The following is a 15253-nucleotide window of genomic DNA, read 5'->3' on the forward strand; positions in this document are numbered from 1 at the left end:
TTTAGAGATGTATTGTGTAATCCTAAGAAAATACAAACACTATTCAAATAATACTTAAACTCACCTTGTCTAACTACTTAACTAGGAATTTTAATTTAAGCTAGTAATTCCCCAAACACCCAATTTGTGACAGATGGCCTGCAGGGAGTCCATGAAGCCATAACATTGTGGTCTGCTAAATTTCCTTTAAAAGTTAACAGTTGTATACTATCAAAGAGCTTGGGAAGCACTCACCCAAAATACTGGAAGTGAAACATACTATAATGACCATGATAGAAAAGCCACCTGACCAGTACAATCACAGCTTAAAATGTCTAGAGAAAAAAATTATAAAAGTACATAAATTATACTTACAGTTTAGCTGTGATGAGAAGGATCAGTGCAACAAACATACCCTTTGTCAGTCTTTTTGTTTGTCCCACCATAGTTAGTCCAAGGTAAAAAAGTGCAGAGCCAGAAAATGAACTGCCCAGACCATCAAGGAAGTTTTCAAGGTATTCGGGAATTTTCTGGCCAAGAATAAAGTTTGAGGCAATTCCTATGAAGACCATGAATACAATTGGGTTCTGCAAAACTCGAAGGAGTGCTAGGCCCACTATTTTGATTTTGCTCTGTGACACAATGCGATTTTCCCTCCACTTCTGGATTTCACAGAAGATAAACCCCAGAGGGTTTAGCATCATAAGAGATATTGGAGCCACTAGGTAAATGTACTGGAGATATTCTGGGTAAGTGGTTTGATATAAAGCTTCAACTAGAAGACAGGAAATGAAAAGTGATGAGTGAACATTTCAGTACAAAAATACATTAATATTGAAATTAAATGTTGTTGTCTGAAAATTAGAGAAAAATTATTTCATTAACCTTCAGAAATAACTGCATTTACAATCAACATAAGATGATGTAGTAAGAGAAGTATGCCAATCACCATCAGGCCACAGTCATCTAACAAACACACTAAAGACCAAAGGTTAACTATCCCACACTATTTAATGATTCTATGAATATTCAACATTTATATTAAAAGAAAAGGAAAGAAAACAACATAACAATCCCATGTGCCCTTTGAGTCATCCCAAATGCTGAAAAAAATGCGGTTTTTTTTCTGAATTGCTTTTCCTCCACAGAAACACAAGAGTTGTGGAGAATTAAATGCACCTTTGCAGGACACAAGTGAGACTACTCTAAGATGAGGAGCAACATCTCCAGAATTTAACCAGTTTTCAGCAGGTAAGTAGGCTGTGAACCTTCTACACAGATTCAACACAACACAGCAAAGCACCAAGCAAATTAAAAAATATATTATCACATAATTATTACTTGATTCTCTGGGACTACTCAGGACAAGTCATCACTGTAGTTCTGGTCCCTCAAGGAATTTTAAACCATGAATGTTTGTTTTCATTGCTACTACCATACTCTGAGTTAAGGTAGAATTGCTGCTTCTTTCAAGTTTGGGCTAACAACACTTCAAAAACCATGAAAAAGAATCTGGAAAGATACAAAAGATTCCATTCTAAGGTCAACTGAAAAAAACCTAATACTTTTAAAGTAGGGTGTTAGCTTTTACCTGCCTTATAATGTTATTTCAAATAATTTTCAAAGATATAAAAAGTGATGCTTTCCATTTTAGCTTTTCCCACCCTAGTTAGAACGAAACACATTCTTCCCCAGGCAGAAGCATCTTAACATGCAAGTGCAATTCTACTTGCATTACAAGGAATACCACAAAAAGGAAGCACTATTGCATAAATAGACCTTTCTACAGGATAAGAGCGCTCCAAGTACCAAATGAAATTTAAGATCACTAAGCTGCCAACTGTTGGAGGTATTTCCATTTCCCCATGTACTAAACCTGTTCTTTTCTGAAAAAGTTTTCCCTCATGTCTATGTTTTTCAAAATCCAAAAGATTTATACCTTCAAATTATTTAAGCATCTGGAATGACAGGATCTACTAAGTTGTAAATCAGCACTTACTATAAACAGTCTCCTCTTTAGATTGAATAAACTATCTCAATTAGTTTAGTTCCTTTTCTTATATATTGGAAATTAAGGTGCTTTTCCTCTTACAGTACATGATTAAAGTATGTATACATGGGCCACCTGTTCTAAAATCCTGAATAAACCGCTGAACAGAACTAACAAGTTTATGGTTAGTTACTGCAGTTAATATGCCAGTTTTAAACAACTAAATATATTCTGATAAATAAATCCACTTTAAACATGCTGGACACTTTATGTAAGTAAATTTTTTTCTAAACCCTAAAACCTTAGTGTGATGGTTTTATGCTGCTTTATACAAAATGCCCATTTCAATGAAATACAACTCAACACAAGTCACATGTAAAAAATGCCAGAGTAAAAAAATGTAATAAATCAATATTTTTTGGCAAATTGAAACGGTATACTTAATACAATATATCAAGATCTGTTAGTACTTCAACTGATATATGAAGTCACAATGATTTTTTTTTGGGTAGTGAAAAGTGGAACCATTGTAGATTACTGAGTGAAAAAAAAAAAAAAGAAATCACTCTTAAGGAATTATTAAAACAGTGAAAATAATCCACAACTTCCATCTCTGATGAAAATTTTTATTTAAATCAGGGTCTCTGCTTGCTGATCATAACAAAAGTTGAAATCAAAGATATCTTAATGTTTTTTTTAAAAAATCAATTCTTCACATCCCAGCTGCCCAAAATTACATATACATCACACACCAGTTTTTCATGCTTAATACAATTAGCACCATTAAAGTCGTGGTAACTGAGCCATCACCACACCACACTTCTGCTACACCTATGCTTTAACAATACAGCACCAGGGAGTAGATGAAGCTTTTCTGTCAGTTCTCTCATCTCATCCACTAATAAAACCAAACAGACAAAGCTTTCTATCATAGTAATTCTATATACATCAGGGTGCCAGCAAGCCTCTACAGCAGTTGTTTTTCACTCTAATATGTAGTGTAGAACTGTCATAAGTGATTAGAGAAAAACAGAGTAGTGATCTTTGAAAATGTAGCCTGCATTTTGATTTTCCTATGTGCAAATCTTTGTTAAACAGCAAAAAAATAGCATAGTGGTTACTAAAGAAATTACATGGGATGAAAACTCAGGGTGTTTTTTTATTTACTTAGGAGTTCAAACTACTTTTTAAAATACTGTTATTAGAATTCACAGATTTGTCGATAGTGATTTTTTTTCCTTTACAAATGTCAAGTGAGGCAGCCTTTAAAAATATATTTCCATTAAAAAATCAAGTTTTGCTCAAAACACTACCTATCACCATACATGAAAGTTGTAAGCAAGGTGCTCTTTGTTGCCTAGACCTGCAAACACTTCACAGAAGCCACTAACAGTAAAAAGATTGCACACATGACAGCATGAACCAAACACTGGTGGAAGTTTGGGGATGGGAGAAAGGAAAGGACAGAAAAGAAAACAAAAAGCTCTAAGAAAAAAACAACCCTTAAGCTCCTACAGTGTTACTGTTGGGTTAAGTATTCCAGTAAAGCTCTTAATGAACTAAGTGTTGCAAATCTGGCCAAAATGTACACTGAAAAAAATAAGATTCATATCTTACAAATCACAAAATACTTGAAGAAAAATGTAATCTGACAAGAAAATAATTCAAAGTAGAAAGAATGTTTTAAGGATACAATGGAAATATGTTGAGACAACCTTAAAATGGAAAAAAAAGAGAAACCTCTAACTGCCATTTTAATCCAGTACCAAGAAACAAAGACATAATTCTCACAGCCCTATTTATGCTATGCTTCTGGTTTCTCTCAAAAACTAAATCTCAGGAGATTCAACTGAGGGAAACAGGGCATTTTCATCTGAGGAAGAGAAAGTTTGCAATTGCTTTTGTCTACAGTTTACATGTATCCAGCAAATTTGAAGTAAGAAAGAAAAAGTCAAGATTCTCTTGAACATGCTGCCCTGGAATAGGGAGAAAGAAACTGCCAACTCCTCAAGCAGTCTAAAATACAGAGCTACTTTATACATATAATCTGGAATTGCATGTTTAAGCTTCTCTTTTGTAATTTTATGCTCGATTCTGTCATCAAATATCTTGCTTTTGGCTTTGCTAGAACAAAATTGCTTTTTTTTTTTTGTTATTAACCTTGTCTAGATGATAAGGGCGATCTGAAGAGAATTTGAGAGGCACAGAGTTATGTTCTCTTCAGGGAGTAGCAAACAAATAAAACAGTTCAAGCATCCTCTTCAAATGCTTCCACTCGAGGTGTGTTTTGAAGATCCTGATACCTGCAGTGTTCTTTCCCACACCAGCCACATGGGTCAGCCTGGGAAGAGGCACCACTGAAAGCTACGCTGGCACAGAAAAGCCTCCCAGGACAGGTAAAAAGCACCACAATTCAGACAGTAGCAGGTAGGAGAAGCCTGCTACAACTCCAGATCACTTTCAAAGTATCACAGTACACATGGCTAAAAACATTTAACATATCACTAAGAAAACCTATAAAAAGGAAAAAAAAAATCTTGCTTATCAAAAGGGAAGAAAATAACAGTCTTGCAGATTGGGATAAAATTAAGTTTAATAACTGATGATGCTTGGAATTCAGAATATAGGCTTACAAGAACAAGAGTACACAGTTATACAAGTTATACTCTGAATGCCTCTTTATGCTTTGTTTCTTTTTTAGCTCCACTAGATCAGCGGTTAGTTACACATCCTGAGAATGGCACCATAGCAGCATAAAATTCCGATTTGATACAAACAAATGCAAGTTACCACAAATCACGCAGCAATCTTGCTTTTAAAAGACTGACTTGTTTGAAGACTATATTCTAAAGCATGTCTGCTGGTCACAATAGAACAAAGATAATGGGATAAACCACAATTGACTATATAAATTATGTAAAGTAGCACAAAAATGAGAAGTTTCTTCAGAACAGATTTAAAGTTTGTCATACACACTTCACAACCAGTAGGCACCAACATTATGGCTAGAAGTTTTCTTTGACCTAAACCAAGAAGTAATGCCAAATCAGTAAAAAACCCGCTACAGCTATTTCAGAGGCCACAGGTACAGGCTCATACTTTGCAAAGCAAGAAATTTTGGTCTTAATGGCAACTCTGGCAACTTCCTATAAGGAAAAGTGCCTGCAGTAAGTGTAAGGTGATTTACAACAATTTTGAATTTTTATTACTTTTTTTTTTTTTAATCTAGTTTACTTAAATATGCCAAGATGTACAGACAATGGTAGCTGGATTGTTTACAATTCTGTTTCGTTCATACCAGCTGACAGTTTTCTTCCCTTACTAAAAAGTACAAGGTCTGAGGTCAAGAAATGTGACTTGGGAAATAACTTCAATAGCTTATAACTTCAGTTCAGAAGTCAATTTCAAAGTATGGAAAAAAAAAAAAGCAAACATGTCTAGGTCACTGAAAAATAATTTTAAAGAAGAAAGCACACTTACCGATTGGATATCCCAGTGCAAAGTCATTGCTTTGTGTAGCAAAAATAGGGAACAAACCTGCTTTGCTAAATCGATTCTCAGGATTGGCTACCAATAATGTTAAAACACAGACTAAGAAAAACACAGCAGCTTTCGCAACTAAAATACTGTACAGGAAGGACCAATTCACATCAGAAAAGTTAAGTACCACCATGTTTTTGAACAGTAGAGCTGGGAGTGCAAAACGGGACACAAAATTTCCGAGTCCTTTGGCCTGAGTTGATGTGATAATGTTGGCTCTTCCAGCTATGTAGCCACAAAGAATTATTCCAAAGCACTCTAACAGGGCTGGGAAAAGCCTGCTTATTGACATAGAAGGAGTACCGCTGGTGTTATTGAGTCCAACTTGTCCAGGCAAAGAAACAGACATATTGGCTGAAGATGAGAGGTTCTTTGCATTGAAGTCTGAATAGCTATCCATTTCCTTTGACCACCTCTTCCAAAAAAGGAACATGAAATGATCTCATCTGTCAAAGAAACATAAAGTATTTATTTATTAACTTCCAAAACTGTGTTTGTAAATGTTTATGGTATTAGGCTTGCTGACAGAAGAGTTTACAAGTGCACTGCATATAAATAATGAGACAAATAGCAAGTAGCTAAAGAGAAACAACTCTGAGAAAGAAGAATGATGAAAAATCATTCCATACATCTTTTTCTCACTAGTCCACACATGCAACAAGACAACTGATAAGAGGCTAAAAATCCACAAAGAAATTTGAGGGTAACACTGAAATATTAAAACTAAACATAGATTGAGCATCCAAAAAGCAAAAAATCTGTTGGAAGGAAAGGAAATACAACAAGGATTACTTTGTTATTATTCTAAATATTAATTATTAAACATTAATTAAATTAATAATTATTAAACAGCATTTAAAATAAATTACAACCCTTCAGCCCTTTCCAGTCATTGTTTCAGAAAACAGCAATTACTAAATTCTCAGCATATATTCCCGGGTTTCCTGGACTATCATTACGAGCCTATTTATTTCTAACAGAAAAGCACAAGACTCTTTACAGACTCACCAGCAGCTTGAAACCTTCCTCAACTCCTCAGCTCACTGTCAATTCCCAACTACAATTCTCACATACTCTTTGTTTTCAATGCTCAAATTTTTAGTTTTCTTTTCTAAGTCCTTTTGTTCACCCCAGGATATCTTGTCTCAGTCCTCCCTAAATCACGTCCTACTTGGTTCTTTTTCCTTCACAATAAAAATACACTTTAAACTCTCAATATTAAAATCCCATCTTTGACCTACCTTTAACTACTGCTGTTCACCTCAGCTTCCACACGCTCAGTTTTATGCATGCTCAGGAGTCTCCCTTTACCTACATATTTAGATCCTATTTAATCCAGGTTCTTCTCCTGAAACAACTCTTACCAAAATCCTGAGAGGCCAAAACCTCCTTAAACTCTAAGAACTGGTGTTTCATCTTCACCCCTTGTGACCATCACACACCTTTATCATAATCATCCTCTTCTTGAAATTTTGCCTTTCCCATATCTGTAATTCCAGCACCTCCTAATTGTCCTCCCACCTCTACTTGTTCCTATAACATTTACATGGGAGGATCTCTCTAAATTTCTGTGGGTGCTAATAGGGCTCCTTCCTTGTTCTGCTTTTGTCTCCCTACGTGCTCTGCCTGTGTATTTTCATAAGCACTTATTCAATTATAAACAGATGACTCATAGATCTCTCTTTCTAATCCACACTTAGCATCTGTTAAAACTATTATTTCAGCCTGTCTCCAAGATCTCTTTTGTGAATATCCTGCTGTCAATTCAAGTCAAATGAGCCTGAAACTGTCCTCTTATTCTCCCAAAAAAGATGTTCCTCAGTTATGCTGTGCCATGTAACTATTTTGCTAAAGGCAAGTCACAAAGGTTACAAAATCCTCTAATTTTGTGGGAAATGCAAACCTACTGAACTCGCATTCATTGATAACTGTTGAAAGGAAAATCTTCATAGTCTATCAGTATCAGTTCTTTTTTTGTACATTCTTCTACAGACTCATTCTACACACATCAAAATCCCCTTGCTTTCATATTCTTTTACAGTATAAACTTATACCTTCTTAATCTATTACAGAATAACAAGAGGAACAGCCTTTACAAGAATTGAGCACCAGGCAAGGAAGATAAATTTGGCCAAGAATCATAGCTTGTCCACTCTGGCACAAAAACACTTGGCCGGGCCCTCTCTACCTTCAAGAAAGATTTAGAGATCAAATCATCAGATCACCCTTCAAACCTGTACCTTGCTTTGTGCAACTTTGACCTCTCCCAACGTTTCAGTATCACATGCTAATGATGCACTTTCCAGTTAGCAAGGGATCGACATATGACACAGTGGTCAATGATCTAATTCATTATGCAACTGCTTACCCATATTCCTACATACAATTCTTCAGTCCCGTAACAGTATACATTAAATTAAGTATTTATGTCTAACAGATACATCCTGTGACTCCTGAACTTCACTTGTTACCAGTGATGCCCTTTGAAAGGGCCGACTATAACATAGCAGGTTCTATATGCAAGTAGACATGTAAAGTCTGCAAATCAGAGAATAGAGTGGACATCAAACACAAATATTAATTGGTCAACAGCAAGGTCTTGCCAAACAAACACAGCTTTGGTAATACAGCTCCAAAATACGTGCAGCCCATTAGCTAACTCTATACATAAAATTTTGACATGAGTAAATCCTAAAGTACTCTGGATTTAAAGGAAATCAAGGCAACTTACCCACTTTCTAGAGACAGAAACTAAGGCAAGACCAACCTGATTCGCCTTAAGCCATTTAACATATCAGTGGCAAAGCTGAGATTTTCAATTCCCAAACCAGTGCTTTGTACAGCACACCTGTGCAAATCAATTGGTTTAAGAATCTTCCTATCCCCTTTGTATCCTATCCGTAGGGAATCGAGAACTCCTAACACTCAGGTAAATAAGCAAGTAAACCAAGTCAGAACAAGGGTGAGAACTTGTATGCTCTATTTCACATCCTTGCATCCAGCATACACTTATTCACATGTAGCATAAACTCCTTGACTCATGACATTTATTTATGCCTGAGGCTTTTAGTAAGCACTCCTACAATGCTGGTGTTACAATTTATCTGGACTGAGCAGCTGCATCACCCAAATCTGTCAAGTAGCTTTGGCTCTCTCTTCTCCCAAGTAAAATGAGACTCACTCCAGTAGGACTTATTTTAAACGTATTTTTCTTATGTTATAGATGATACGATCACCTAGATGTATTTGAACGAGGAGCTCAAAGCATTATCTACTACAGAACAATGGAAAAACTTGCAATAAATAAAGCAGACAATAAACCATTTCTTCCAGCAGCAAACCTTAAGGAAGTTGTTGGGATTTGCAAAATGCCCGAAAGCGGATCAGAGACATTTCCAACATTGAATTCTTGAAAGAAGCCAGCTACATTCTACACTAGCTGCAAGGTGAAAAGCAGGTTTCTGGCATAGCTCCACCTCAAATTTTTCAAGCTTGCAGCACTGCAGACAGGTAAGGCTCCTGGCAATGCAACATATTCAACCTACTCAGTGCTCTGCTGAGGTATTTTTTTTTTTCAGCAATAAGATAAACATGAAGCTTTTTAAACCAAACGCAACATTTGTTCTGTAGCGGAAATCTATTCTGGCTGTATCTATCCCTAGGTTCTACCATTTCTTCTCATCCCCTGTACCTTCCTATCCAAGGCTGTATCTTTTTTACCATGTCAATACTAATGACAAAATTTATTTTCTGATATTCTTACTCACAAAAGCTATACTCTACATAGAGTTACATAGCGGGAAGGACTGTATCACTATAACATCTCCTTCCTCTCTTTCTCTCCTGAAGAGTGGTTTAAGCTATCCAGGCTTTTTGCTTGCACAGACTAAGCCTGCACTGGCAAGTCTATCATAATAGGTACACAAGCCCATCCTTTTAAACCAAAATTATGCCTAAATTAAACACTTCTCTTCCCTCTGTAGTAAAATTATTTCTCCTCATAAAATCACTACAAAATACAGAAATGCCCTTGTCCCCAGTTTATAATTCAGGAGTTAAATAAATATGCAGACAACTGACTCTTTAGTTGTAGCAGTCAGTAGCATGTGCGAAATCCTGTATCTTCCTTACTAGATCAAAACCAACATGGATATACACCCACACATCCTACAGTCATCTTTTGTAAAGTGCCACAAATATTCCTGCAGCCTTCCTTTAGGCTATCTTCACCTTAAACTTCATTACAAGGGACACTGTAAAGTCAGTCTGGTCTGATTTTGGTGAACCACCTGAGTTTCAAAGAGAGAAACTGCATCACAGTAAAAGCTGCTACTGGCACTCCTCAGGCGGCTTTGAGTGTGGATCATCTCTTCAGCTCCAGGGATGCACACATCCCAAAACATTCACATTTAACACAGATCATCTATTGCATAGCAGTAGGTATTTTCCAGAAGCGCAAGCTCTTGCACAGCATGCTGCTTAACACAGTGAATACATCTCTCAGTCCCTTTTGCTCTATAGGATACATGCATTTACGTTACTGTTATGAGATTATGTAATGACTAATCTCACATTTAACATTCAGCCTTATCACACCTGGGGCTTCACTCACACTAACATCTCACAGGAGCAAAAATGTCTTCGATTCACAGTTCTTAATGAAATCAAAGATACTGATCTGATGCAAAACCAAAATCTTAAATATTCTACACAGAAACTCATCTCTTCTTACAGTAGATGTAACAAATCAACTACTGAAATGACACTAAAATAAGGAAATATAACCGCTCCAAAGGAAAGCACTTAGCTTTGACTCCATAGGACATAGTCCCTTCAGGGACTGAGGATTGAGATTGAATCCTTCAAAACTCAGCTGCAGCTGCATTGTTGGGAACTGCAGGCCAATAAAGACAAAGCTTTTAGGAATAACACTGTTTTATCTGCTGACTATTGTGTCAAGCATAGCTGCTTGCAGCCAGACTGTCAGTTTCCATTTGTAAGGAAGGACAGTACAGCTAGCCCAAGAGGAAGCCTGGTATGAAGACCAACATTAGACAAAAAGCAAGGAACAACTGCTGTTTACAAATCCCTTGAAACAAACTGGAGCACTGATTATTTGCCCACTTCTCTTGTAGGTTGTCAATATTTGTAAAGTGTTAAAACTTACCAGACCAGAAACTCAATTCTCCAGCAGCTGTGATTTAAGCAACATCAGGTTCTTCTCTGAGTACTGAAATAGAGCAGTTGCCTCTTTTTCCAGCAGGAAAATCCCTTTCATCTTTTTTAATGAAAGTCAAAGACAATATGACAGAATAGAAGAGACGAGCTCAATGTGAATCCTCTCTGGTCTCTCACTCTCAAGCTTTCAGTGGATAATCACTCTCAGGACAGTCCTGGTGACACTGGCAAGGCTGTGCACATTGTTTGTAAATTATATCCCACAACATGACCTCATTTGCTACTTTAATGCAATGCAGAAACATCTGAAGGATGACACATTATTTTACTTAGAAGGCTGAAAGTGGAATCAGGGCAGTAAGAGTTACTACTTGTGGCAGCTATAGCACCTTATCCTCAGCTCAGATAAGAATATACCATATGTGTTTTCATGTAAAAGTTTGTACAGTAAGTCAAACAGGAAGCAATTTTAGAGAGTTACAATGATAAAATGAAGTGAGAAGAAGTGATTACCGCAGTTCCTATTCTTGCAAGTTAACCGCAATTTTTATTTTTCTCTTCACTGGGCTAAGCAGAGAGAGGACAACATTCGAACAGCAATTAACTCAAGAAGTGGGAGACCCCTACCTTGAAATCTGGGCAATGCCACAAGAAATATCAGACCTTAAGCCTCTCTAAGCAGTTGTTTTTCAAAACCACATTTCCTTTTTCTTTTTTTTCTTTTTCCTGTTCTGTCATTACAAGAAAGCACCTGGACAGCGCAGAGGCAGGGGAAGCTGGGCAAAGCCCCGGCCTGCCCTGAGCACATGCGGGCAGAGCTCATAGCAGCAGCACTTACAGCTATGTAAAAATTTGTCAGTGTGGGTGTTCAGACAAGACCAAACGAAGCAACAGTTGCCAATACAAAAATGGCAAGTCAGAAAAAGAAAAGGAAAACACACCTTGCCTTAATTTTCAATTAGGCTCACCTTAGGGCCTGTCAACAGATAGGTATGTACTTTTGAAGCACAAAACAAAGCATTTTTCAAAAGACAGGTTATATTTTATTGTCAGCACCCCTTAAAAAGCACCCCACTTGCCCAATAGGGATGAAATATCCTTCGAATTACAGGGAGAAAGCCACGACAAAACAAACGCCTCCTGCCTGCCCCTTTCTTGCCCATCACTGCGCTGCTCTCCGCTGTCACCTCAGCCGCGAGCACACAGCATTGTCACTCAGAAACACGCGCGAGAGAGAAAAATACCAGCCCTGTCCTGCGTGACAGCTGTGTCATCAGAAAATAAAGACAAGTCGGGGGAAGGACCGGGCAGATTACTTACTTAGCTTTTTTGGTAGGCGCCTCCGCACAAGGGTACGTATAGAGGGTTTGTACTCGGCCAAGGTGAGAACCTCTCTAGGCCGAGGCCGCCGGTACCGGGCCCCAGAAAGGGTGGGCTGGCTCGGCCTGGCCCGCCCCGGCCCGCCCCGCCAGCGGCCGCAGCCTGCTCAGCACCCGGCGGGGCCTCCGCCCTGGGGGCCGCCCCCGCCGCCGCAGGCCAGGTCCGGGCCGCCGCCCGGCCACGCCGTGCAGGGCCCGCGGGCGGGCAGGGGCGCGGGGCTGCGGCGGACGCCGGCGGGGGGGAGGGATCAGCCGCAAGATGGCGGCGGCGCGCGGCGGGGCCGCTCTGCCGCCGGGCGAGGCTCTCCGCCGGCGGGCGGGCAGCGCGGAGCGGCGTGCCGCCGCCGCGTCCTTCACCCCGCGGGCTTCTCCCGCCCTCGGGAGCCGCCTTCCCTGGCGGGAGCGGAACAAGCTCCTGCCGCCCCCGGCTTCTCCCCGGGGCAGACCGAGCTGCCGCCGCCTGCCCTGGGCCGGGCCCAGGCCCCGGTGTGATGGCGGGGCGCTGAGGGGCGTGGGGCAGAGGGCAGCCCCGACTGCAGCGGAGGCCAGCGCGGGGCCGGCCGGCACCTATCTGCCCGGGGCAGGGCTGCCGGCCCAGCTCGGCGTGGCCGATAGCGGGGCTGGCTTCCAGCCCACTCGCAGCCCTGCTCCCCCACCTTTCTACACGAATTTCAACTTTCTCAGCTGTTAAGAGCGCTTAGAAACAAAACCTGAAACAAAAAGCCACGTTTTCCACATGGCATCGGTTCCTCAAGGCTAGTCTGACAGCCATTTCCCCAGTAAAAACTAAAAGCTGGTAACAGCCAAAGATTTTCTTGCCGAAAAGAAGAATGCAGCTTTCTCGCAGCTTCCCGTTCCTAATATGATTGAGGACACAGCAGTTCGAGCTGCCCATTTGCTAGGAACAAAGCCAGATATTGCTTGCCACAAAGACAGCAAGTGTGAAATTCTGTCTGTTGTGTACTTTCTTCCACAACAAAGACACAAACCAGCTTATCCTACTTGTGAAGCGAGGCAGACTCAGGCAGTAGGCCTCCTGACTGGAGTAAGTGAGCTTTCCTGGCAGACACGCCATCCAGAGTCTGCATGCTTCGTACTTTCCCCCTCCAAACTGGGAACTTCAAGCAAAAAAAGCACCTTTCCTCTTCCCCTCTCATGTAACATCCAGAGGAGACCTAAACAGAGGGGAAGGGAGAACTAGCTCAAAAAAAAAAAAAAAAAAAAAAAGTATGTGATTGACAATTTATGAAGTGCTGTCTCAGATATGATCTAATAAATTCACCCTTAGTCAGTTCAGTTTATAATCTACTGTCAAAATACTTAACAGAAACACATGAGGTAATATATAGTAAGAAAAGTAGTATCAGTAGTAACAACAAAAATAACGCTTAAGGGAATTACATGAGAGGCCAGGAAAGGGTTAAGAAAATCCCACAAATAATGCAGATGGAGATAGTAACTTGTGGGGGTAAAAATGACTGTTGGAAACTTTTAGAAGGTACTATATTGTTGATACTGTATGTCTGCTTTTATTGTAATTTAAATGTACTGACGCTTAATGAGTTAGTTTTTATGTTGGTGCATTAAAAATGTATTCACGTAACGGAAACCCCAACAGATATTTAGTGGCCACGCTGATGCAGAAGGCAGTGCCTGCCTCCTCTCTGCCTCCCATCCCAGTCCCCATCTTGTCCTTACGCTGAGCCAACACAGCCCAACCAACAGATCAGCAAGGGGTTGCACCCTTGCCAACAAATGGACCTTCACCGCTGGAAGGTGGTACAGCCTGTTGGGTAATGCTCACTTGCCATAACATTAGGGTGAGACTTTTTTTGATGCAAGTACTAATAAAGACGACTCTTTTGTCAATTTATTCAATATTAAAGTTTCTCTGTTTGGCACCTGACAAAGGCTGCTTTTAAACTGTTTTGGATTAGGTTTTGGAAGTACAGTATAATGGGATCTTTCAGATTTTTTGGCTTTCTGCCTTGCACTCTTCCCTATAGAAGTGATGTGCCTCAGAGGGACACGCTCTGGGGAGTAGCAAGGGAGGCATACTAGACTGTACTAAGAAATCTTGGCAAGAATTTATGCCTTCCCTTCTCTCAGACTCCTTTCTTCCTCTTATAAAGATCACTAGTGATTCAGCATTTAATAAAGTATTTAAAATATGATCATCCTTCAGTGCATAGATTTGGCTGGATAGGCTGCTCATTGATTGCTATTGATATCCGCCGAGCAGCAGCGCGATTTTCCAGGGGATGAGCAGTTACAGCAGAGGGCTGTATTTCCATTTCAGCTCTAGCATGTACACACTTCTAGATCAGGAAAGTGCACTTGGCCCAAGTCTTGTGTTTTCTTTTGGGGAACACCGAGGAATGGAAATACTCAAAAGTATGAAACTGTAGTACCAAAGGCACATGATTAGATAAAAAGTAGTAAAAATATAGTAAAATTATATTTAGATTGATTATTTTTAAAAAGTTGTGTGAATTATAGCTGCTATGAAAAGACAAGGGAAAATGATATGCATGGAAATAAATAATTAGGACTTCATATGGCATATTTCCTCTTGAAGATTTTAAGTTTTTAAAACATATTACAAGCAGCCTAGCAACTATCTGTCACTGAGATGCAGCCATTTTGGAGATGAACAGAGAAGAGCACTAGGGTCTGACCCCGTACCCTGTTAAGAAACATGAAATCTTTATTAACCAGACTCCACCACAAAAACAGCACCATGAGTAACTAAAACACTGGATTACAGGACCAGTTCTCCACTTGGTTGGGAACAGTTAGAAACACACTTTGTTAGCATCTTTTGACCTGGATAATTAGCAATGATAATGTAACGTTGGAATCAAGAATCCTTTCTAATACAGTACTGAATACTCAGGATAGGATACTCCTGCATATTCCCAATGACTGTACAAAGTCCTGCTTTCCAGAAAGAGCAAAGGACAGTATCTCCTCAGTGTTCGACACCTCCTCTTTGCTCCCCCAGTACTTAATCAAAGCTCTGTACACTGTTTCTTTGAGCCACATGTTCTTCTCTGGCCTTGAGTGGACCTTTGTTTTGGGTGGAGCTTCTTTGTGTTGCAGCACCTGGATTTATAACAGAATTGACTTTTTTTTTTAAGATCTTTGTAAACTAAGGGTGACAGTCATGGACTCCAGTGCACCAGTT

At 39.6% G+C, this 15253-nt stretch overlaps 1 protein-coding gene across 4 annotated transcripts in view; it reads right to left on the reverse strand.

Annotated features, from left to right (window-relative positions):
- The window catches only part of GPR155 (G protein-coupled receptor 155), a 29997-nt gene extending 17730 nt beyond the window's left edge, over nucleotides 1-12267 (reverse strand). Inside the window, exons 1-5 of one of the 4 annotated variants that reach the window (XM_040604952.1) lie at nucleotides 12008-12265; nucleotides 10677-10787; nucleotides 8614-8745; nucleotides 5450-5955; nucleotides 355-754 (exon numbers count right to left, since the gene is read on the reverse strand). In XM_040604952.1, coding sequence (XP_040460886.1) covers nucleotides 355-754; nucleotides 5450-5942 — 893 coding nt within the window. In that variant the 5' untranslated portion in view covers nucleotides 5943-5955; nucleotides 8614-8745; nucleotides 10677-10787; nucleotides 12008-12265. Of the gene's footprint in view, nucleotides 1-354; nucleotides 755-5449; nucleotides 5956-8613; nucleotides 8746-10676; nucleotides 10788-12007 lie in introns of all 4 variants that reach the window. The other 3 variants (XM_040604951.1, XM_040604950.1, XM_040604953.1) reach the window with 3 other exon arrangements.
- Nucleotides 12268-15253: the final 2986 nt, after the last annotated feature.

Source organism: Falco naumanni, chromosome 8 (assembly GCF_017639655.2).
Source record: "Falco naumanni isolate bFalNau1 chromosome 8, bFalNau1.pat, whole genome shotgun sequence".
NCBI classification, from domain to species: Eukaryota; Metazoa; Chordata; class Aves; order Falconiformes; family Falconidae; genus Falco; species Falco naumanni.